Genomic DNA, 25788 nt, shown 5'->3' on the forward strand with positions numbered 1-25788 from the left:
AAAGTAACACACATTTTACTATCCAACAGTAGATTGGAGAAAACATCTATCGTTACTGCCATTTGATTACTCATTGCACCACAGTAATGCCAAAGTAATTGGTGTAGGCACCCATATGATTTTTTGTTGTGGTGTGGATGCATTAAGCCTTCATGAATCCTCAGAGGAGAGAGAGAGAGAGAGCTATTTGTGAGTCTGTCTGGAGGAAAGCTGTGTAATTACCTGCTGTAATGCATCGCCCAAAGGCGAGACAAGAGCCGCCAGCACTATACACACAGGGATCCATTTGCTACTGTGTTATGATGACACAATATCTTTTTCACAACACGAAGAACAAACTATAAACACCCTAGTGATTGACTCTCCCAACATTGCCTAAATAGTGTCATGTATTTAGTGCACATGCACAGAAAGATGTTTGATCCGTAATTGCGGAACATAGTTTATAAGCCAATCTGGAGGATGCAGTAAGTCAGTGGAATGAAGCGTTGATTATCTGTATTTGCAATACTCTTATTATGGGTACACTGGAGAAGTGTGTTGTTCATCTCTCCCACTTCCCAAAGCTGTTACAACTTCTCAAGCAAACACAGAAAAATGATAAAATCATACTGTATTAAAACATAAATATTTGTGTTGCACATGCTTTCATCCCTGAAATGTGCATTTTAATTGCTGGCAACAAGGAATTTGCACTCATTGTATTTCATCGTGTGTATTTAGTGGTATCCTCCCTATAAGACAAAAATAATCTGAATATGGCAGAGCAATTATTCTGCAGCAACATTTCCGTTTCAAAACTGAGCCCTCGATTAAGCCCCTGATGTCATTCTCTGACTGGCCAAACCAGCACTCAGTGGATGCAATCTTTAAATTTCAGGAGAATTATCTTTTAGTTACCTGATGCTATACAAAACGCTGCCATCTTGGAAAATCCGTAGCAGCTTGTTATCAGTGGTGACCTCGTGGAAATTGGCTCCTTTCTCGTTTGCAAAGAATAAATCAGGTTTCCAGATAGAGTCCAACATGGATGGATCCAGATCAAGGGAGTCATCTGGGTATTCGCTGTATGCCAGACGAGGGTCATTCCAGTTTTGCCGTAGAAATACATTGAGCCTGTAGTCCTGTGGAAGAACTCAGGCTAGTTAATGGAAAATATATCATCAGTGCAGTTTGTGGTACAGATGGGAGAGCTTAGGAGTGGCTCATTCTGCTGTAGTGATTTGAGATGCTTCTGGGAATGGTCTGATACTGGTCACTATTGGAATCCATTGTGACTGAGATGAACAATTCATTGTACTCAATGAAAGACCAAACTTTTAAGGGTAACCGTATTTAGATGGAGTATCACTTTAAATTTTGAAAATACAAAATTGATTTCCTCTACATAAGTTTTATTTAAGTGCAAGGATAGAATCCTACATCACTAGAGAATAGACTATGATGTACTATCATGTTTCCATTGTGCCCAATTTAATTACTAACAGTATTAAGTACAGAAATGCACTCATGCACCCACTATTGGGAGATTGCAGATGAGCAGCATCATGATGTGGAGAGCAGTGTTGGTCTCAGAGGACTTAAAACAATCAAATGGTTGGTTGTTAGTAGAAAATTGGCAAATAAGTGTTTTTATTTGACAAATGTTGTTTCTGTGAATAAAAGTTACATTAAATGTTTAATATTCATGGGTGAACACTATAATTGTGACATATATTGTAATGATGCCAGATAATAAAGGCACCACTCTTGTTGAGATGCCCCTGTTTGACCATATTTGTCAGATTTTACTAAAAGTGACTAAGATGGTGAACTGTTTGCTCAACTGTTGCAGACGTGCTGCTGGTGAACAAAGGGTAGGCAATACAAGACAGGCCAAGGACAAATGCCGAACACAATCACTCCTGCCTGCAGCCAGCATACATGAGTAATTAAATTAGAATTCTAATCCGTGCAATTAATTCAGAATTCATCTTCCGGCATTGTAGATGGTTGCTTTCCTTGTTCACTTCATTTATCAAAATAAAAAGCATGCTTCACCAATGCACACAGTGACATCATTAGTATTGTCGTTCTCTGGGCAAACCTGACCGGAGGTCTGGCCTTCTGCACCTCCCTTAGCCACCCTTAAACAATTCACTGCTATTTTATGCTGATCCAGCAGTTATAACACTGTAAGTGCAGACTCGAGGGCAGCCATTTTTCCCCAACCCCTCGTCCTCTCTCTCTGCCCCCTTTTCATTCATTTTCTCAATTTTTCATTTTAATTGCAGAGTGGACAGTTCATTATCAGTATGTCAGTGACCCACTGGTCTCTGAAGGTTGCACTGTTATGCTCCAGGAAACACAGAAATGAGGGAATGGCTTCAGCACAGAGTGGACTGGCAAAGAAGTTTGTAGGAAAGAAAGAGGATGGAGCGCTTAAAGATTTTTTTTTTTTTTTTTGTGCAAATCATGGGAGAGATGTAACGGAAGAAACCACAAACCATTTCCCATAATCATGTCAAGAAAAACATTAATTATCAGTCTTAAACATAAAACTGCTTTTAAGAGAACACATTTGCATTTCTGAATGTGCAACATTTGAAATTGTCATGGTCTTCTCACCATTGTCGTTTCTGTGATGGACCCAAAGCTGTTGATGAAAATATTACAGGTGACATTCACAGGTGGACCTGAGGGAAGAAAAAACAGCCTGAATTTCACATCTTTCACTTCAGACAGGATTCATGAGATCACACTGTTGTGTGCATTAAACATGCCAATTATAATGTACATCTCCCGAGGCTTCTTAAAATGTACATCATTTTCTCCATTACTTTTCATGTTGCTACAGTGCAAGTCACACCATCTCCAGTGCTACCGCTGCTCTTTAAAGACACTTAGAGAAAGTATATGTTTTTTTTTTCAGGCCTGTCACTTCAAGTGTAATTACAGCTAAAAAATCTAATTTAGTGAAACCAAACTGAAAAGATTTAAGAGAAATTCTAGGGGGAAAAATGGCTAATGTTGGGATTGTTAAAACTAAGACCAAGGAAGGTCAAAGAGATGTGTCTGCTCTGTCGGTGTGCAATTGTCTCGCCAAATTATGTTTATATGTTACTACTTTGCAAAACAAATACATGAAACGTCACCCAATTTGTGTTTTATCAATATGATGAGGAAAGGTTTTTGCAAAAGTATTTGCAAATAACTGTAGATTCAGTATGACTCACTCAAAATATCTCTGATATATATCACCCATAAATGTCCATAAATCCACTTAGAGAAGAAATGCATACAATCCCAGAACTTGGAAGTTTTCATCCATGAGTACACTGCAAACAGGAGCTGACAATAACTAATTCAGCAAACTTTTAACAGTGCCAAAATGTAGACAAATATAGGTAAAAAAACAGGGCTCGGGTATGAGCCCACAAGTAACTGACTGAAGCCCCCAGATTATTGAAACCGAAGTTCCAAAACCATGATGAACATGATTATCCCCCAAAAATTAAGACAAAGAATAACAGAAGTGAAAAGAGCCATTATTATTAACTTTTTTATTTATTTATATTTTTTGACATTGCTAAATGTCAGTGTTTGAAACCCCCTGCCTACTACAAACCAGACCACAGGACTCAGGATGAGGACCCCAGTGTTAAGTCCTGTGCTTTGGATGCACCAACCTTGCCCTAGTTTTGGCAGCAATTGTTTTTCCATCAAAACATAATTGTCAATACACTTAAATAGTATATAAATGTAACTTCTAGAAGACAGTGTTCTTGTACTGCATGGTAAAATATTCTATCCCTAAATTAAGTCAAAAGCAAAACAACAAAATGGCTGGCTGTCACCACAAAGGCTTAATTAAATGCTGAACCAACCGTAGTCTTTGAAACCGACCGGGGTGAAAACGAGGACAAGCTGATGCAATATATGTATAGTGGAAGGCCGGGAACCTCAAAATCACACTATAGTTATAGACAGAACAACGTTCAGCACATACACATGAGAATGGTCAGCTGCTTAGCTTTCACAGCACAGATCCACTGGTCTTTGTTTTTTCTTTTTGTGTATTTTTTTGTGCTCATGCTTTCCACTGGATTTTCTTGAGGGCTGCTGTCGGTCGGCCTCGGCATGTACTGTACCTTTGAAGTTGGGTCTGATGCGCGCATCATAGCCTGACGTTCTCCCCATGAGCTTGTCCAGGAAGTCAGAAGGCGACAGCTGTGGTCCTGCCCTGCTGGGGGGCTTTATCTCCTCCTTACAGGAGCTCAGTCTGACATTACCCAGGGAGAGGAGGGGGGAGAGGGGGAACAAATACAAACAGAAAGAACAGAGAGAGGATTTGAGAAATAGTAGAGGAGGAGAGTGTATATGTATAAGAGGTAGCAGTTGGGGGTGGTGGTGGGGGGGGATAATGAGAAACCAACAGAATGAGAAGCCAACAGCTATCAGCAAGTCAGTCATCAGCAAAAAATACCCAGCGGTGGAAGGGGAAATGAGGGTGAAAAATGACGACTGAATAGCTTGACTCAGCTGGCGACTAAAAGCTTATCTATTTCACATCATGTCTGAGACTTATCGTTGTTGTTAGGCCCCGACTAGAGAGAAGCAAAACAGAAGCAGAGGTAAACTCGTCCCTCTCCTGCGCTTCCTGCTGCTTGTGGCTTAGCAGGGGTAAGACTTGACAGATTGATGGCTCAATTGTAATGCTATGAATGTCACACAGGGGAGAGGAAGAAGTTGATACAAGCTCTGGTGAGGCTCAGGCAGCCACTGACAGGAATAACCAACAGGCCTGAGAAAGTAAAGAGAGGAAGGAGGACTGAGACAATCTTAAAGAAGCAAAGAAAGACAGAAGGAATGAGGGAAACGCTCTTTAAGCCAGGAAACCCTGGTTTATTATGCAGTGGATTTCTTATGAGCTCCTGTTGTAGCACAGCTGATTGCACCCCATGCTTTGATACAATTGTTAACAGTTCACAATCTGTCATGATCTGAAACTCTGGAGTACAGATGGGGGCGGGGGGGGGGGGGTTCAATCCCCTCTGAGGCACAGCTTTGCTGATGCCCTGTGTTCTCATGAGTGTGTTTGGAGCCAGCCACTGATCCACCAATCTTATGGCCTCTTAACTGTATTTAGAGTCACATAAACTGCATTGTCAGGGGCTACAGGATTGGAAGAATTTGTGGAGGATCTTTTCAGGACTTCATGAGTAAAGCCAAGATGATCCTAAGAGATTTTCCATTTGTAATAGTGTAGACAACATTAGAAATCATATGGAAACTAGAATGGCACTGAATAGAGTGCACACCTCTGCTAAGGCCTAACAATCCTACACATGTCTTTTGTTGTCAAGTATACCTTAAGCAAGACGGCTGTATGCTTTTACGATCTATTGTGCGAAAAGATGACATTATACAATTCATACAGCTCTACAGCATCATGAATTGTCTCATTGCTATGTCGCAACCATCTTTGCTATTGTGTAATTTTATTAGTTGCATGTTGAATGTGCTGATGCCATATGCATTGTTACTTAATATTAATTATTAACTGCACCAAATTGTACAAACTCATAGATGTCAACGTCATATGCCTGTTTTTTTCCATCAGGATCCATACATTATTTCCTAAGAAATTGCTAAAAAATGTTGAAAAATACTTTATTTTGTAATGTTAAAAAAAGTGATACAAAATTCCTGGATCCGCCACATTCACCATTTCTGCATTAAAATTGAATGGGTTCTTCTCTGGCCCATCGCTCTACCAAGTTTGGTGCAAATCACTTCAATACTTTTTGCGTAATCCTGCTGACAAAGACAGACACACACTGTATATTATGAAGCTCTTCCATAAAATAGTTATTGCTATAGTTTAATATTCTATTGCACCTAAAATATCAGGGCTCACCAGCTAATTGCACACTATTAGCCTCAGAGGAACGGGCAATTCCATGGAATACCATCATTGGTGCTGCCCCTATTATTTGGACCCACCTAAGTCATCTACCTTCCTGTACACCCTCTCAGGCTGAGAATCTTTCTCCACAGAATATACTAGCATTAATGGGGTTAACTTTTTAGCCATTCCTTGTTTGCTCTCCACACACACTGCTCACTGACGCACCTACATTTGAAATGCCCTTGCTCACCAGTGATTTGTAATTGCTTCCCAGCATACAGAGGGGAAACCTGCATGCTGTCAATTGTCCTACAATGTCCGAATGTAAAGCAATGCAACCATCTGTATAAATCTCTTTTTTTTTCTTTTTTGGCAATAATAATGACCTGTTTCTAATTTGAGACATTACATTTGTTTTTTTTCATGAGGCACTTTTCTCCTCTTACTCACTCAGAGGTGTAAATTGCCATAACTTTGTTAGTGGCTAGGATTTTTTTTCTAACCTAACTGAAGGAAATTATCCAAATCAGCAATGTGGTTTGTTTACTTTTCCCATCAGACTGCATCGCTGTTAGCACATATTTAGCATGCACTGCAGTAAGTGAATGCATCGCTGTTGATACCAATGCAACTTTCAGTGCTGATTCTGATGACCTTCAGGTCAGCAGTACATTTAGCCTGTTGCTGGCTCAGTTCAGTCCTGACTTAGGCCTAGACAACCGCTGTTCCTAAGTTTAATAGCTCAGTAAGCTACTACTTACAACATCGAGTCATCACATCATGACTGTCTCCACGGCTTTTGCAGTGACTTAATAAGGTTTTAACAGTTAAGTAATCCACCTCACAGCTGACCTGACAACGGTTCTTTTAGTCACCAGTGAGGCGAGCTACAGATTTAATCAGTATAGTCAGTTCACTTTGACAATTTGGCCTTAAAGATTCATCCATACATGTAACATGTTTACTCTTGTGGACCCGATGTGTTTACTAAACTATTTACTGTGCTGTACTACTAATATGAGCAAGTCCTGCCTTTAACCTTTTATTGGAAGCTTGTTTAGCTTGCTGCATAGCCATGTGGGCATAGTGAAGGCAGAAGAATTCATGACAGCTGCTATATAAGCATGATAACATACAAACAGTTTCATGGCTAACCACTGAATAGTTTCCATCCTTGGAGCCTCACAGTTAGTGTGGCTAACAATAATACCAGCAGCCAGCACCTTTTGGTTTATTTTCCCAGTGGAGCTGCACACATATCTCAGTCTTTCTTACATTATAAAGCTTAACTCTCACTGGTCCCCTGACTCCACTCCACTGCTTCTGGCTGAGGTCCACTCTGTAGTTTTGCTGATGTTACACTATATTGGTACCCCTTCCATCCCCCTCTCTCTCACATACACACACACACATACACACTATCACAAATGCACACAGTTACACAGGGAGATGGATTGATGGTTTGACCCTTAAGCTTACAGTAAGCCATTGATAACGAATGGCCTCTCTTGGGTTGTACTTGTTTTACGAACCAGGGCTAAAAAATAAAATATCCTGTTTGATCTCAAGTGTGAGTTTACTCTGACAGGTAGTCACAAGCATTCAGACACAAATGACTGTGACAGTAAACTCTTTAGTCTTAAAGAAATATTGGCAGAAGAAGAATTGCTAGCTGACACAATAGCACATGTTGGCAGTGATTATTGAAGGCTTGGCCTGCTCAAAACTGATGAAAATGGTCAATTTGATGATGTTTCTGGTGTGAAAATCATTAAGGGGTTCACTACAGTCAACACAGTATCTCCAAAACGTCGAAGGTCTAGCCCATAAGATAAGGTTTGCCTTATTACACTGTTCATTGTTGTGTCCGTGCTCTGAAGTCAAAACTATTTAAACAACACACTTCCACAGCAAATTCTAGCGAAATATGGCCTGGGATTGTGAGTGTCATTTCTCTGCGAGTCATTTCGGCTTGTTGATGGTAATGAACACACAAGATAGCGGCAATATGGCACTCCTCAAATGTGAAAAGTCTTATTATTTTCATGGCGATCAGTATTGAGAACAATACTGATCACAAACTCTAGTGGTCTTAAACTGTATTAAAGATAATTTCCAGTTAGGCCTTTTTCATTGTTGTATAGCACAGAGTGGATACACCTCTAATGTGTCTGATATCTGTGTTTCTTTTTTGTGTTTCTGGTTTGATTAATGCAAATTTAAGCTTCATTAATCTCCATTATTTGCACTTTTATTGTTAATTGAAAAAAACGTTTTTTTCTTTAATTTCCTTATTTGTGAGCACTCTAATATTTGCAATGGCTTCTTGAGGATGACTTGGTAATTTATTTTTCTAATGGTAATTCTAATCTTAGACACAAATTCATCAAATTCAGAGATATTTGGCATCAATTAGCTGATCCATCTTGGAATATGCACATCAGAGGTTCAGCATTTCTTTGCGGTGTGACTATATGGCTGAACTCTCGGCTGTGCGAGTAGCTGTGGGTTTCTGCTTTCCCTCAGGAACCTACGTCGCCTCTCGGTCAGCCTTCATGCATTTCTAATTGGACACTTTCCTATTGTGTATGATGCCATCCATGCTTGAATACTAGCTATCTTATAGCATGGAGAGGGTGAAATAAGATACAGCCCAAATCTGTTTTACAAGCATGTCAAAATTTTTGTCTTTTGAGTTTTTAGTTTAAACCCATATGTCTGAAAATTTGCACACCTGTGTGCGGAGTGAAGACTGATAGAGGTTTTAGATACAGTGCAGAAAGAGAGAAAGCTGGAATCTTTAATGGCTGTCTTTATTGACAAAAAGTATATTGTATGTGTTAGGCAAATGCTTTTAGATATTAATACCTTTGAGGTTAATGTACTGTAAAACAGTCACTCTTAAAATTAAATCTAGTTTCTATTGACCATTAAACTACAAGTGTAACTGCAAGTGGCTCCACAGAACCCTTCAAAACTAAATTATGTGGTTCTTTGTCTGAATGATTCAATTATTAAGATGCTCTTTGCTGACATTTAATGAGCCTGACCTTTTACTTCCCTCTACATCCCTTTCATTTGAGCATCCGTGCCAGACTGCTGTCGAGAATACGCAACAACTTCCTTTCCTTCCATTATGGAGCTTTGGCTGTCACTCTGCTGTTAACAAGGGATTTGATTTGGCTTTTTAAAGTAAAGTTGACTCAAAGCTGAAATACAATTGTATATACACACACTTTGAAGTTTCAGAAAAAGAGAGATGGTTATATAAAATTGCCACATTTAAACACACCTTCACAGCTGCTGGGGAATGATTTAGTATCTTTGAAGTTTCAATATGTCAGCCGGTGTTACTGTACATCTTTATTGCTTTTATGAACATTTTATATTTCTATTTTAATTCTTGAATCTCTCTGAGAAGAAGACTAAATAAATACACATTGAAATACTTTAATCCTAAAATCCTGTCTAGATATTGACATGTAAAGTAATTATAGACTTAAAGATTCAGTACTTCTATAGTTCTTCTATTCTTTTTTTAAAGTTATTTTTTGGCCATTTTTATTTTTTATTTTTGGCTTTATTGCAAAAGGGAGAGTGAGAGAGAGAGACAGGAAAGTTAGGGAAGAGAGAGAGGGGATGACAGTAAAGGGCCTGAATCGGGTTTGAACCCAGGCCGCTGCAGTAAGGACTGAGCCTAAAAGGCATGTGCTCTACCAGGAGTTTGTATGGCTCAAAGCTCAAGCTAGTGTAGGCTACAGCTATGAGAGGGAAATGTTAGGACAAAAATGTCAGGACTGTGCTGTCAGCAGATCCACCATGGGAAGCCACTGTATGTAAAAATAATCAGAAAAGCTAGTCGGCTTTTGATTACCGTTCCACCCCACCTGGCCTGAAACAAATTTTCAGTCAGCCATTAATTTTAATCAAAGTATGTGTACACATGACCAGTGGTTCAAGAAAACGGCATGTAGTCATTTTCTGCATACAAGGATGCATGGAGCAGTGTTGGCCATGGTTGTCTTGTTTTCCAATTTTTCTCACAGGAAAACACTCCGTCAGTCAAAAATCATGGTGGCCAACATTTGTTTGTAATATGTGCTCATCCCAAAACATTATGTAAAGAGCCCTAACCAGAATATGGGTAGGTACAGACACATACATGTCTTCAGCTGCACCGTATTGCCCTATAAGAACTCAGAGACAACACTTAAAATTTCTTCTGAACATTAGGGAAAGATCATGGTTATGGCAAATGAACAGTGGTAAGTGTATGCTAAAAGAGTAACTCAACAAATTTAGCAAGCCCCTGGTGCTAAGTTACTCTTTATAATCAGGCATCTAAAACACTAAGGTCAGGGAAAGATCATCGTCACAGTTAATAAAAAGGCAACATTAACTGCAGGTCTGGGATGAAACACAAACTTCTGTCTGCTGCATGAAAGTTGACCTACACACACTTCCTTTCTGCTTTGCAACATACAGGGCACACTACTTCCTCCTTAAATTTAATATTGGAATACTGGACTGTTGCAACTAGTGTTTTAAGATTAATTTTGAGTTCCAGTTAGGATATGAAGACGCAAAATGGTTCCAATAAAGCATTAATGGTTGACCCTTTACAAGCTTCCATAGTAGATAATATCTAAAATGAATGTGGGGAGGCAGACCTAGAGAAATTGTACCCACTTCCAGCACAACGCATCATTTGGTTACAAGGAATATATGACCAGACACAGTAAAAGAAAAGAGGCTGGAGCTGCCATTGTGTGTACAGTACATAAGGCTCAAATATATGAGGACATAAAAGGACTGGGGAGAGGGGTTAGGGTGGCAAGGTCAGCAAGAGACCAACATTTGTTTACATCTGCAAAATTCACTGCGTCCTCTTATTTTCTTACAATATAAAGCTTAAGTATATCCTACAAATATGGACAGACATGAATATTAAACACATGCATTTGCTCAGCTACACAAAACTGGTTGATTGGTTTTCACTTAATAACAACATGAAGCATTTTGCCAGTAACTTATCGTCTTATTCTGTATAACTTCAACCTTGTTGAGCCTCAGATTTGGAAGTAACGGTCCGAAATGACTCCTAATTAGGTGGGATGGGATTCTGCCCATGGAGTGCAAACATATTCTGTTAATTGCTTTTTCATTAGGAAGCTGGTGATCAGAAAAGCACATCATTTCGCAGTATGTCTGTTCCTGGTTTCCTACAAGGAAGCACTGGGGGATATCAAGGCCATTAGACATCCATGCATGAACATACCAACTTTTTAGTGCCATTAGCATAATGGGAAAGAGAACAAAACTGCTTTCTCTGCCTGTTGAAACACATTGCTCTAATTTCCTACTTGTCAAATTGACCTTGACATCCACTTGAGCCTTAGGAATTGCTCTCATAGCAGGGCTCTCACTATGAAGTTGAATGCAGGCCTTCTGGACAATCAACACAACTTTCACACCAACCAATACGAATTGACTCATGCTAGTGACAGGCCTTATATCAAAATACAGATGGCATGCTTTATGGTAATACAATGACATTGACGTCATTTTTTTTTGTCTTAAATGACCTGTGTAGCCATTGTCTTCACATTACTGTATATGATGGCCTTTGGCTACTGTTGTCCCCTTTTGATCAATAGGCTCATTGGGGAATGGGATTTGGAGCACACTGCAATTTACCCTTAGACATTCATCTTCAGTGACATGACCACTGCCACTCTGCGCAGTGACACCTCGAGGTATGGAAACACAGATATAGACAGAGCTTCCTTCTGTTAAAAGCTTCTCACTGAGACTAGTCGGTAACCAAAGTAAAGTGGAAACATGGATCACAACTTTAGACTTTGTGAGGTTGGAAAAATATACTAAAACAACCAATGGAGGCCAAAATGGATGCAGTCAGAATGTACAACTATAAATCAGAGATTAGTAGGATTGAGGTAAAATGAAAAATTGTGTGCAGGTTAAGCATTCAGTACAAAGGTGTCATTTGCAAGGCAGATTACTAGAAATTGTTCCACTGGGTTTATGATGTCATGGGAGAAACCTTCAGGGCATACATGCATATTCTATGTTGATAAAATACAAGATGGATGGATTTGAAATTACTTATGAATCAGTAAATTTTTTTCGGTATCTGTAGAGCAATATCTGTCATTATGCAGGGGGAGATTGATGAGCTAAAGACTCTCCTTCTTGACACCATTACCTGCTTAGATACTATCTACACTTAAACAAGACAATGAGCTACATTCTGTTTTGCTGCTTTTGTTAAAGGTACTATTTGAATAATGTGAAGCTATTTGCAACTTTTTTTTTATTGCCAATGTGTAAAGGGATTATAACGTAACTTTTAAAAAATGACACCTTCCCTGACTTTCTCTGTTGTCTTTGGACTGATTTCTACGTACATTACTTGGGCCAGCACTTGCTGATTGAAATTCACTTAATGGCCACTGGAGTCATTAATAACTATGGTTATCTGAATGATACATAGAGAGAGTTTAAAGCATAAAGCTGGTGACATTCTAAAAATGTGCTTTTCCCAATAAATCCCATGAAAAGGCCAAACCCAACAATGAATTTGTCTGTCACTGTAGTTCGTAGCAAATGATACTCAAACACTAGTAAATGGTGCATTTGTTAGGGACTATGAAGCTGTATATTCAGTGCAAGTACCTGCAGTGTATGTGGTATCAACCTTAAATAGATTACAGTGCCCATATATATTGTAACGAAGGAACATGCCAGCCAGTGTCATGGTTGGGCTTATTAATGTGTTTTTAATCATTTCTGGACAACAATAGAAGTTTATATTATATCAAGGTTTAGCTACACAGGAAATCAATCTATATTAGTTCAATCAGTTTATTGGTTTAGTTTGAGATTTGTTGACAGAGAAATGTAGAATATCACCAGACGCTGTCGTATATGTTCAGGGAAGTGAATAGAACAGGTATATACATAATAAATGTAACGGTGTATATTTCATTGCTCAGCAGGGGATATACAGCTGAAAGAAGAACAAAGATGGTTGGGGGATTTAGTGTACTTTAAACAGTGGCAGAGGACTCCCACTAGATAAAGATATTGGTGTTTATCAATGCTGAACCACAGGCTTGAACTCAAATGCAGACACAGACTCAGTTAAAAAATCAGTCCTTTTTAATCAGAACGAGGTCGGTGCAGAGGTGATCAGTCAGAAGGGCAACAGTGTCCAAATCAGTAGGCGAAAGGCAAGGTCAAGGCAAAAACAGGTCAGGAAACTATTGGCCTTAGAAACTCACAAGGAAAAATGTTGGAACACTGTCACAAGGGAACAAGACGAACTGGCGCAGAAGGAAGGGGACACTAAGACTATATACTCAGGAGGTGGGGAGACATAATGAGACACAGGTGCAACACATAAGGGCAGGGCAGGTGATCACACAGGAGGGAAACACATGAGGGCAGTAAGTAAAGGACCATAAATGAGACAAGAGGTGAGTATCAAAAAAAAAAACAGGAAGTACGAGACAAAGAACACTAGTAGAAACAAAAAGGTTACTTAACTATCCAGACGGGGCGTTACAGGTGTTTACAGGGTTGCTTTCAGTTCAGTCCCAATCTTTGAACTATCTCTATTCTCCACAGTGTTAACTTTGATCTTTTATTTTTCAGTAAAGTATAATTAGTTCAACCATGAGCCAATGCTAATAGTAGAATATACTTCTTGGTAAAGTACTCTATATAGCTGTCTCAATGCAAACCCTGGGTTTAATGATTTAGATTAATCCATGCTAACCCAGAGTAAATCGCAACTCTGTGCTGACGCTCGTGTGTACTAATTTGTAATGCAATCTTTAATCTTGTGAGAGTGAGGCTTGACATCTCTGGAGTACCCAGCAGAAATGACGTTTCCAGGCTTGTGCCACAGTAATGACAAGGGCACAATGAGCTGTGGCTTGATGACAGATTTGTTCAATGATGGCCTGTTTCTACTACGCTGAACTCCAACTACCACCCCGGGCTTTTTCCCATGCAGCCTTGAGTAATCTTCAGCACTCTAATACATTCTAGGCAAGTGACTTAAAATTCATATTTGTGTGAAATATAATATCTCTCTTTGTGATTAATTCTTTTATCTCTTGGGTTTCTGAACACTGCCATTAAATCTGAAGGAAACTGTCCCACACTTTCTCCAACTCATAATTTCTAAATCTGCTGTCAAAATGCTATGACAGAATGAATTGTTCAGCCCACACGCATTAAATATTCTTCTTTTTTGAGTTAATCTTAGAAAATATTCCTACATTTAAATTTGGGAATAGAAGAAACTGCACTTCAATATGCAGACATGTCAAACATGTTAAAGATGAGAGCTCTGCCATTAAATTGTATGCTTACTTTAGATGACATTGTACAATCTGTCAAACAATGGTAATTCCAGGACTTTATTGCTGTGATCTTAACCATCAACCTGTACTTTCATCTGATATTGTCACTTCCACTGATGGGTGGTTATCGGTTTCTTTGCACCTTAATCCTTAGAAACCATGTAAATGGCATCCTTAGTGGTTACAGTACCCCACTGCTCTTCTAAAAACCCATTATGCCAAACATATGGACAATTGAGATAAAATGTCATTCGTTGTCAAAAAACATGCTGGTGCCACCCAGTGTTACTCTAAGACTCAAACTCCCAGCACAGCGACATGGGATAATTGAGAGAGAAAAAATGGAGGGAAAAGCGGATGGTCACGGTCAACAGCTTCTGAATTCTCTAACATATAACTTGAACAAGATATGAACAAATCATGGATACACATCTCTAAGGGAGTTAACTTCTTCATTGTACCACTGGTATGGTGGATACAAGACACAATATCACCACTTGAAACACTTATGTGGGAAGAAGGAGTTATGGTAGCCTACTACTTGGTTGGATACTTGCTAACCACACAATAGCCTTGGAAGAGGGATCCTTCATGTGCCTAGTCATTTATTCCCTGTTAAATGTGAATCATTATTATATTACACATGGTATCAAATGTATATTCTTAGCTAAAACCAACAGTCATCATTGACATTTGAATTAACGGTGACTCAACTGAGGTCATTTAATCTACAGCCCCCTTTCCATCTAGCCACTAGCATTACAACTTTGTTGGAAAAATATGTATTTAATTGTATATGAAGTGTTCAGCATTTACCTCCTTGGCTCTACCCAAAGTTAAATCAAACAGACTAATGGTATCCAACAGTGGTGGTTTAAATGGCAATTTCTGTGATAAACCTGAGGAACTCACCTTTTCCCCCCCTGAGGGAGATGAATCTAGCATAGAGCATCCTAAGACCCACCCATCCTCCAGATATCTCTCCAAGCCTCTCTGTATTCAGGCCACCTTTTCCACGTCTAAGATCTGATATCACCGCGGATTGCCTCCTGTCAGTCTCTGAGAAACAGAGTTAGCAGGATTTCTGATAGAGAGAAGGGACTGTACTGACTGCAAAAGATTGCTTTGATGTGTCTGCTTTGGGGCTTGAGATGGACTGAGGCTTTATCCTAATACAGTAGACAGCTGCTCACCACATAAGCTTTAGGTTTGTTTTGTCATGTTTCTGCAGACTGTGAAGCAGTGAAATAATTGTTAATTTTGTTCTCTTGCATCAAACACAAAACACAGCACATTTAGATTCATGCAAATAGAGCCTAGCCTATATATGTATGTATACACACATATATATTATATATAACATATATACATGTGTATGCATGCATCTCATCATCTGCACATTCAACACTTCTTGTATGGTTTCTTGAAGCTATCACAGCTGATGTATGCCTGCATGCCAGTTTATGCTTATATTGTTATGAGCCTCGCTGTAAGCTGAATGTCTGTGTTCAAATGCAGGAGGGTATAAACATCATGATCAAAGCAGACTATTTGTCTCTCTCATCTTCTCCATGTACTGTAGTCAAGGTAATGCAATGCAGTGGATAGAAGTAAAAGGGGGTACCAGTAAGATTGGATTTTTCGCTGCAGCCAAACTGGGATGGTAATCGCATGACATAATGAAGCACAACAGAGCGTGTGCATGTGCATTTTCAACGTATAAAAAGAAGGCTGTGTGTGCCTCCACATGTTGGGCTCTGCATCTCCACATACCCCTCCCATCCTTCTCTAGTTTTGAAGGCCACTGGGAAATCTCTACAGCGGGAATCTTACAGAAGTAGACTCCAGTCTAAAGGTGTACAGTGAACATGTAATTAGAAGCTGTAGACTGCTTGGCTGTGATGATTAATGTTCTCCATTTGCTACGTGCACCTATATGAATATGGATAGAGGTGTCAGCTCCCATCTGTCTCCATATAAATCACATTCTTTGATAGCATATGCTTGTTTTCCTGTTACCACTAGCTCATTTACAGCTATCGTAATCTTTTTGTTTTGTTTAGCCATTTACTAACTGCTTTAAGCTGCATATGCAATGGTATTTTTGCTGCTATGGAGTTAGCCTTTGGTTAGTATTCTGCATTTTTTGACTTTCCTCTGGCTGCTCCCTAATGGTTATTAACTGCTAACTGTTGCCGCTTATGGAGGAAGTAAGATTTGGTGGCGCTCATTTTGCCCCGAGGACCATAGCACCACATTAGTAAGCATGCATTGTAGGAGGGACGTGAGAAATCTAAGTGCCAGTGGGCGAGTCAGTGTGTTTTAAGGCACAGGTGGACCATAACTGGTGGACCAAGCACAAAGGATAAAAGCTATCGGGGTTTTGCTGTCAATCTGTACGGAAGAGTGAGGTTTCAGCCCAGGAGGACGAGGCACAGCAAATACAGAAAAATGTTCCCACAAAAACATAAGTTACATCCAAACCCACACAAAGACCGTCACTGCACTCTACATGACCCATATTTTGGACATGACAGCGAAGAGGAAGGAAGTTGTAGGCATAGCCGCTGGCCTGTTTCGCTTGATCAAACTGTTGGCTGGAACCAACAGCATCATGACAAAGCCACCATGGAGCTCAGTCTACCAGGGGTTTTCTGAATCATACCCATAAAGGAGGCAGCCTAACACTGCTTTGTGAAATGTCAGTTCCTTATTTCACTTATGCTGTTAATGTAGAATTTCACTAAGCATGATTTTTTTTTACCTTTTTTAAAGAGAACTTTGCACTGTTTGAACCTGTTTTGTGCTTTTCTTTTTGTATGTCCTTGCTCTCTGACAGAGGTATAATGGGAGATTCTTTATAAATGGACATTAAATAAAGGGATATTTATTATTGCACTTAATTATATTGCATTTTTTTTGTCCTGTTTCCTTGCTAGTTTTTACTTTTTATCAGCTATAAGAAAAGGGAAATGTAACTGCATTTTTCTAACTAGTTAACACATGCCAACTGCCCTTTGATGTCAACAGGTAGAGATCTTTTAAAGCCCTAAACACCTAAAAGGGAAAACATTTTCTTTAAATATTGAACAGTAAACTCCAGTTAACAGATTTTCTCAAACTGTGCACAGCAGACAGTTTATTAGAAGGAAACCAAATTTAGGTGGTATTTTCAATACTACTGTATTGGGCCAAATACACAGTAATGTTTGATACTTGAAAAAGTAGAGAATTCAAACACTAATCATTTACAGTTCAACAGTAGATATGCTCACTGAAAGGAGCAGGTTCCAGCTTTTGTATAAGAGAGCAATATATTATACAATGTTTTTATCCTTAAAATTGCGAAGGCCAAAAAAGTTAGTCTTAGACTTTACCCAGCTGCAGTTGTTCTGTTATTCAAGGGGAGATAAATTCCTAATGAGTGGAAAGTGTCTCCAACGTTTTTACTGCAGTGGTAAAAAAATAAAAAAGGTGTCAGAACATCGTGTTATGATGGCAAGCCCAAAAGGATGCTGACAGTCAGAGTAAATCAGAGAAAAGGCAGGTCCGATCCACCACTGTTATTCAAGTGATAACGTTGGAAATCACAACTGGAGCCATTGGGTAATGTTGATACTCTTGAAGATGTTTCAAAGTTCAAACAGCTGACAAAACATGTCTCCCCCACTGTTACTTCTATTAAGTAGTTGTTCTGGAGTTTTCTATCATGTGACATGAGAAAAAACTGAAATATGATGAAGGTCACAACTACTGTACTGAATAGACCTTAAGATGAGATTGTTTTTCATCTGTCCTTGTGTATGACACCAGTTAAAATATTTCATATTTTATACTGACAGATGCAGAAAAACACAAAAGAGCTTTAACTGCAGTCTGAGTGAACAACAGTATAGATGGTACCATTTTCAAATCACTGATTATGTCTTGGTAGGGAAGTCTGAGATGGAACAAAGCTGGCAGTTAAGAAGAAATGTCCTCATGTTTTGAAAAACCCACAGGCGAGACAGACACTGGCTCTGTGAGATTTCCTCTGAGGCTCAAGTCCAAGAGACAACTCAGGCATTGCTCCATTTGCTTTGTGCACTTTTTCCAGGGTGATGTCTTGTTCACAAGAGCCTCTTGGGGTGCTGGACACGCATTGCATGTCTTGCAGTTTTTCCAAAGAACAAAGGCATATGGCTATGGTAATCCTTTAGCCTGTTAAGGAAAAACAAGTTCAGACAGACTACAAAGTAATCCTGTTGGACATACACTGTTGTGCCTTCTCCATGTCTTTACTATCAGGTGGATTTAATTACTCCATTGTATAAGAGAGAAGCAAAGTCTTTCCACGTTTCACTGGAATTGAAACAGTTTTTTTGTTTGTGTAAAATGCCCCATCACTGCAGACATGTATTACAAAGATTAAAAACATTTCTGAAGTGTTTCAGGATTTGAATAAATGACAACAGCATAACCCCAGGCCATCAGCAGAGTCCATGACACGTTTATCAAGTGTACTCGCCCCTTTTTAATAAAGCACGCATTTCTCCTCCAAAGAGCAGAACCAGAGGATTTGACACACTATTTCAGGAAACAATGTGGGCGTCTTGTGGGAACATACAGACAAATGGAGGGAGTCTCAGTGGTCAGGCACCAAGGTGAATACATTTTCAGACTTGCATTGTGTCTGTTCAACATGATAAAGACGCGTCTCCGGTCCTGGATGGTTTGAAAGCTCTGAGCCTAATGTGTGGGCCGAGATAACCATGAACAAAGTATGGTCATGCATGACTAAAAGAGTGTGTGTCACCAAGTACAAAATCACAATAAAATCACTTCTTGTGAAGATCAGCCAGACGTCCAAGTCGTCTCCTCAAATGAGCCATAATAAAATGTCACATTTATTCTTGTCGACCGTGATGTCATCTCTACCCGAAAGTCAATGTGACTTCGAAATTAGACGTCATTAATACAAGGACATTTAAATATTAACTGGCTTACCTTGAAATGACCATTTCTGCTGTTTGACTGAGCAAGGGCTGAATATTACTGCCATCTCAACACACCAGTTGCTTTCGACCAGTGAAGCCTCTTTTATTGCTAAACAGCAGCTACATTCTGTTTTTTATCATGTAACTCGCATGTGGCAGCGACAATATGTCCAAAATCAGATGAACTTCACAACTACTTTGTGTTTTTCCAGTAAACTGGACGATGTCAGATAGACTTTTTAAAGCAGATATAATAAGTTATCAACATTCAAAAAATGGTGCCAAGACTACATTAGTCTTTTCATTTATCCCTGTAAAATCAAGTGCACGCATGACAGCCTGTCTTTAAATTGTTTTAATGGACAAAACTATGTCTCGTCTAGATTGACATATGAACTTAATAAATTGCAGAACTAATTATTAATTAATTATACAAGCCTTTTTCTATTAATCTATTAATCCCTTGAGGTCTGCAGCCCCACCGGAGAACGATAGGACGTGATGAGCTTGAGCAGAGCCTGGTTTGGGCAGATTTTCACATGGATCACAGTTTCAGTCTGGTTTGGGCATAAAATATAAAGATTACTAATCATCATATTAACACTGCCATTGATTGAATCAAGAAAGGGGGGGGGGGTTAATTAAAGACTCAGGAAAGGATCTAATAGACTCACATACTTGGTGATGAATACTTTCAGTCTGAAACATTTTGTACTAGTAATGCATAAATCCATACATTTGTGTTAAACCATTCATAACTGCCAAATACATAAAATGCATGACAATATTAAGCACTTTTAAAAATGGCATCAGGAACCTAAAGGGTTTCTTTTTTTTCTTTTTTTTCAATGACATTATCTTGCTATTCTCACATAACCCACAAACTTCCTGTCACCAATATGTGCTCTGTAAATGAATACGCTCACTAGGTTTACTAATCTCTTTTAACAGTACTATGTTTAATTAGATCGTTTTCAAATGGTTTTGTCCACAATGAGGCGTACTTATCTCTTTCTCAGTTCTACGAATCCATGAAGCAGTGATTTAGTTCTGCCTCAATGACAGATAATGAAATAATAAGACTGACAAGCTAAAATGTCTAAACTTTGACTTTAAATACGGCTTACTTGCAGACTGCAACTATTTTGCAAAAACATACTTGGTAGCGACTTAGTCAAAGTTTCATCCTTTCAAAACCATCCTCCCTGTGAAGTTGTGTGATACAAAATAGCAGTGGACTTAGCAACAACACCTCTCAGAGCTCAAACTATTTGTGTTCTACTCTTAAGAAAAAGTTGGTTCACCTTTTTTGGAGTGTGCGATGATATCATTACAGTTGAATACTGCACTTCACCTGTCAAGGACAACTAGTCATCTCACTAATGTGGTGAGAAAAAGTCTGCCAGTGATCCAGAGGTCAGACAACGAGGGATTTGTGGAAGTATATAAACTGTAGTGTTTTACCCTTGAAGCATCTTTGTGCTGTGAATAAAAGACGGTCACCTGCAGGCCAGAGTGAGCCCTAACATCAGGCAGTAATTCATTCAGTGTGTAGAGAAATTACACAGGCTCCTGCTTTGTATCCCAACATGGACCACTCTCATTTCATGCTGCTGGAGAGGAGAGAACCTCTTTCTGCCATTGTGTTATCTGACGAACACAGCTGTAATCCTCCTCAACGACCCTCTGCAGCCCCTTCACCACCCGACGAATTCTGCTTCACTGGTCATCTGTGACCTCAGGTGGACTAAAATGGAGCGAGAGGAACACGTTTTGATGTTTGGGCTTTTACTTTCACTGCAGGTAGACCTCACTGGGTGTTACGATGTACCGTCTCTGAGAGGATCACAGTGGGTACATGAGCCAAGCAGTGCCTTCTTTAATCAGTGAGCTGTTACATGACAGTCATAGGAATGCTGTAAGGTGACAATAAGTACACCTTTGTAAAAAAAATCATGTTAACAGTATGAGCTATGTTATTCCCCCACAATTCCCTTGGACAGGGTAGCATGGTAAAATTGGACTGCTAGCACTACAGCTTGCAGACTCACATGACTATGAACATGAAGTACATGAATTGAAAGATTAGGCTCTTGTCTTTTAGGTGATTGTGGTTATTTTTAAAACTAATACCCTACTGTAAAAACAATGCAGGTATAATTCACAGATGAGTATACCAGTGAAAGTTAAGGTTTTGATGTTTCTCTAGTCTACATGCTTTCAAAGCAAATCAAAAATGAAATAGTTTTGAAAAATGAATGTCCAATTAATTTCAAAGGTCAAACAATAAGAATAATCTTTTTGTTTCAATCAAGGCAGACCACCACCCCAAAACAGGTTACAGTTAAAGCTGTGCTCTAAATAAATTATCATTATTGATCTAAGTTTGATAAAGATCTTGATTATTGTCAAAAGTCCATACGTGTAATTTGATATCCTCCTTCTGTTTTGATTTTTTTTTTCACTCATCTAATTCTGAATCAAAATTGCAATGTTTCATACACTGAACTGTAGCTTCAAGTAAAACAGCCAAAATGACCTCAATTTAAGGTAATGGTTTAGGTTGCGGTATAAATTTTACTTTGAGTTAGTGACTACTATGTGTAGTGTGCTTCACTACTGTTGCCTACATCATTTGGCTGATAAATGACATGCCTTTGTAATTACTGATTGATTGCAGCATGGTCATTCTAAATGCTTCAGTTAACGAGATTTTGATTCAATTATGAAGCAGATCTTCAGTTTGACTCTACTTCCCACAGTTTCTTTTTGTCCAACCATTTATTACGAGAGCTGGTGTTTTGTAGGCCTCACATTGCCTTGTCCCTGAGAGTGAAGTTTAATCAGCGTGGACTGTATGGTCAGACATAATGACATGATGGAGGGTTTCACAATGGGCCCCCACTTCATGTTCCTAATTGCAGAGAACATAATGACCTACAGTGGTGAACCTCAGAGCCAAAGTGCTGCTCTAGTCAATAAGTGGCCATTTTAATCTGCCAGGGCCAGAGAAGAAGAGTGGAGAGGTCCACTTAATTGCATTACTCTTCCACTGTGTCACACACTTTGTTACCTAGATACTAACGAGACTCTGTGTGCTCTGTTGTTTTGGTTCGTGCACAGTGAAAACATTTTGAAACCAAAAAAAAATCACATGTATTTGTGAGTAATGACACCACCTGAATCCATCTGTCAAGTTTGTGCAGCAGGTTATTATGACCTATAGTTATGTTTTGTTGTCAGGTGAAATCCTGCGGCCTTAGTAATTATGACAGGAGCAAAGGGAAACGTGCAGTAGAGAGCGACAAAATCCGCTTCAGGTGGAGGTTGAGGTGGATGGATGGGTCAACAAAACACAGGAATATGACACAGGAGAGTGGTGTTCGAGTCTATATGTGGAAGTAGCAGTTTATGTTGTTTCTATTATCCATGATCGTTAGACAAAGTTAACCAAGTTGTTGTTGTTGTTGTAACCATGACAACAAAGGTCGTGTAATGTTGATGAGGTACTTATTTCAACCCAAATCACGATCTCTTCCTTGAAGGTAGGTCTGCCGCTCTCCATACTGTCTGCGTGTTAATTACTGTCACCGTGACGACCGATGTCCGGTACGCCTACCACTGTTTCTGTACACCTGAGAAATTTGAGTCCGATATTCACTCTCACTTTTAGCTCTGTTTTGGTTTCCACCAGCTCAGGATGGAAATGTCCGAATCTTTAGCTGCTAAATGCTCTGCTCTGTCTGCACTGTGTTCACCAGCCAGTCTCTAACTTTGTCTGTCTTCCACTTGGATCTGGGTAGGTAGTGTACGGCGGCTTTATCAGAGTTTTTTTTGTTGTTGATGAAAGCGTCTTTCTGAGTCTGAAAATTAAGTGTGAATCAAAACAGTAAAATTTCAGCCTGAAAGACACTAAAACGTTCCATATAGAGCTGAGGGGAAGTAATCATCCTCTGTGTGTTCATTACAGCAAGAAACCCCTTCTACATGATCAATAGTAATTTCATCCATTACTATTATAAATATATTGATAAGAGCAGCTTTAATTTCATGATTTTTTGCCAGAGTGTCTCTACATCTCTTCCTACTTCTTTGGTTAATGTTGCTTCAAGTCTACTTGCATTGCATTTGGCAGGTTTATCTGAGTTTGTAGCGATGAGGTGGTAAGTTTCATTCACTTCCTTTGACTCATGGCATAACTCTTTATCCATATAGATACGTGTGGTAGCAGAGGCATGCCACAGACACATGGTTTAGTGTGGGTAAGGAAAAGGAGGGGAGAGATCCGATTTCTCTTCCAGGATGGAAAGTTTTTGTAAGATGTCACTGATTATAGCTTTTAAACTCATGGTGAGATTCTTAATAAGAGACAAGCTCATAAAGATAATTGGCATATTTCAGGAGATTTTCTCCCTAAGCATAAAACCACCATCTTTATCCTCGAGCATCATGATCTCAGTGAAAATTACCATGTCTTCAGATGTGGCGAATGAGACTGTAATGCACATTTTATATTACAGAAAGAGGGAAAGGTCATATGTGGTTTGATTGAAAGTGGCAGAAAACCATCAGTCACATCTCTCAGCTCGGGGTGTCAGCCTAACACTGAAGGTGCTGGCTGACTGCTGGAGACCATCAGTAAGCTGTCACCTGCACCATATATCCAAACACAAATTTAATGCCCACTGAAGCAATGGGCAGATCTGTGTCAGACACCGCTTTCTTGTCGGGGATTTCAGATTAGACTGTGAGGCCAAGTATGTGTCCTCACCAACCTATTAAAAGTTGCTCATAGCAAATTTATAATCAGGAGGAAGGCTCCTTAGTTGTGAAAGTGAATGTTTCAGGCTACAAAGACAGTTACCACAAAATTTAACCGGTTTAAAACAAATCCTTACATTCCTCTGAGAGTGAGCAGAATAAATAATGACTTGTTTTGAAGTTTTATTTAACAAGCTACAATTAAATCATCAACTTATCCTCAATGGAATTTAAGGCTTACCAGGGCAAAAATATAAATTCTTTGTTTATCTTTTGATGAATTTTCTTTGTATCCCTAGTCTTCATATTTCATTGATAAGTATACCACTACTGTTCATGGTGGCGCTGGCTGCGGAGAGCAAACCGTCTGTTCGACTCCTGTCTCCAGCGTGGCTCTCATTTTTTAGTCATTAACTCACGTAAACATCCCATCTGTCCTCCTTTCATGCTTCCTTTTCATCAGCACTCCTCTCTGCTCTAGTCTGTGTATCAGCCAAGTGTGTGGGGATTTCCTGTGTTTTCAGAAAGGATAACAGGGCCCCGAAAGTGTGACACTCTAACTCAAGGTGAAATTGCTGTTACAGTCGATTGATAGTTTTGTTTTTTCTTCCACTGGCATGTACAATTGTCTTTTAAAAAAAGATTAACAAGTGAAATCCTACATGAGCTCAAACAACATCTTGATTTCATTCATTTATTATTTTAATTACTTTTATATGCTTTCATTTCAGTTAAGAGCGTTATGCAAAAGGTGTGCATTTTCATGTTAATTCTTTGGATGAACCATATTTTCATGTCCTTGTCAGTTGTGAAACATTTGAAATAAAGGAACACAGTTGTGGCGGTCCTCTTCCCGCTACTGTTTACTAGCCTCCAGATATTACTTTGCTGTTGCAGATACTTCTATACCAGCTGGGACTACCATCAGAATTTAATTAAAAACCATCACAGAAAGATTGTGTCCTCGCCCAACAACTGAGCTTTTGAAGTTTGGATTGACTAAATCACGTTTACTTCTTTGCAGAATGTTTTCTGCAAGGAACACTTTTTGCGCCTGCTCTTTCACAGGTGTTTCTTGATCATTTGAAAGCAACATTTTAAGTAAACATTAAAATATGGTCTGAGTTTTAACATAGTGTCTTAACCTTTCCCTTTCGGAAAACCCTTATTCACCATACATTTAAATTTAAGTTTGTGACGCTTTATCTTGATTCACAATGAGTCCAACAGCTGCATAAGTTTCTTTATCTGAGCGTCTTGACAAATTATGCGGTAGTAGAGTCGTGATGTACTGACTACTCTCTGAGCTTCTTTCTGTTCTCTCTAAACTGGGCTGGTTCCTCATCTGGCATTTTGTTCTCCAGACTTGACATCACTTCTTTCAATAAGACGTTATTAAAGAGGAAAAATGCTTTCTGAGCTGTGAACTTGCTTTCAAGTACAGTGGAAACTGCTTATAGTGACGTCATTTACAGTGATCAAACTGTGTGGGACAGAGTCGTTCCCATATAAATTCTGTTTAAATAGTTTGCTTATAGTAATCAAGTAGTTCATTTACAGTCTTCATTTGGGGTCTTTTCATACATGCTCTCTTCTAACTTATTTATACAAGATTTTTGGACGGCCACAATATCTAACAACCAGTATTGTCCCAGCCTGCTCTCCCAACATAAGTTCCCTGTGTGTGTGTGTGTGTGTACGTACATGTGCTTGCTCTGCGAACATGTGTGGCATGTGATATCTTCACCACCGTGGCTCAGTGAGTTAT

The 25788-nt window shown here is 39.2% G+C and overlaps 1 protein-coding gene across 1 annotated transcript in view; it reads right to left on the minus strand.

Moving 5' to 3' along the window:
• glra4a (glycine receptor, alpha 4a) overlaps positions 1–25788 on the minus strand; it is a 44378-nt gene that overhangs the window by 13511 nt on the left and 5079 nt on the right. Inside the window, exons 2-4 of the mRNA XM_056382116.1 lie at positions 4131–4261; positions 2608–2675; positions 901–1124 (exon numbers count right to left, since the gene is read on the minus strand). Coding sequence (XP_056238091.1) covers positions 901–1124; positions 2608–2675; positions 4131–4261 — 423 coding nt within the window. The remainder of the gene's footprint in view (positions 1–900; positions 1125–2607; positions 2676–4130; positions 4262–25788) is intronic.

The sequence above is a fragment of the Seriola aureovittata genome, chromosome 8 (genome assembly GCF_021018895.1).
Source record: "Seriola aureovittata isolate HTS-2021-v1 ecotype China chromosome 8, ASM2101889v1, whole genome shotgun sequence".
NCBI classification, from domain to species: domain Eukaryota; kingdom Metazoa; phylum Chordata; class Actinopteri; order Carangiformes; family Carangidae; genus Seriola; species Seriola aureovittata.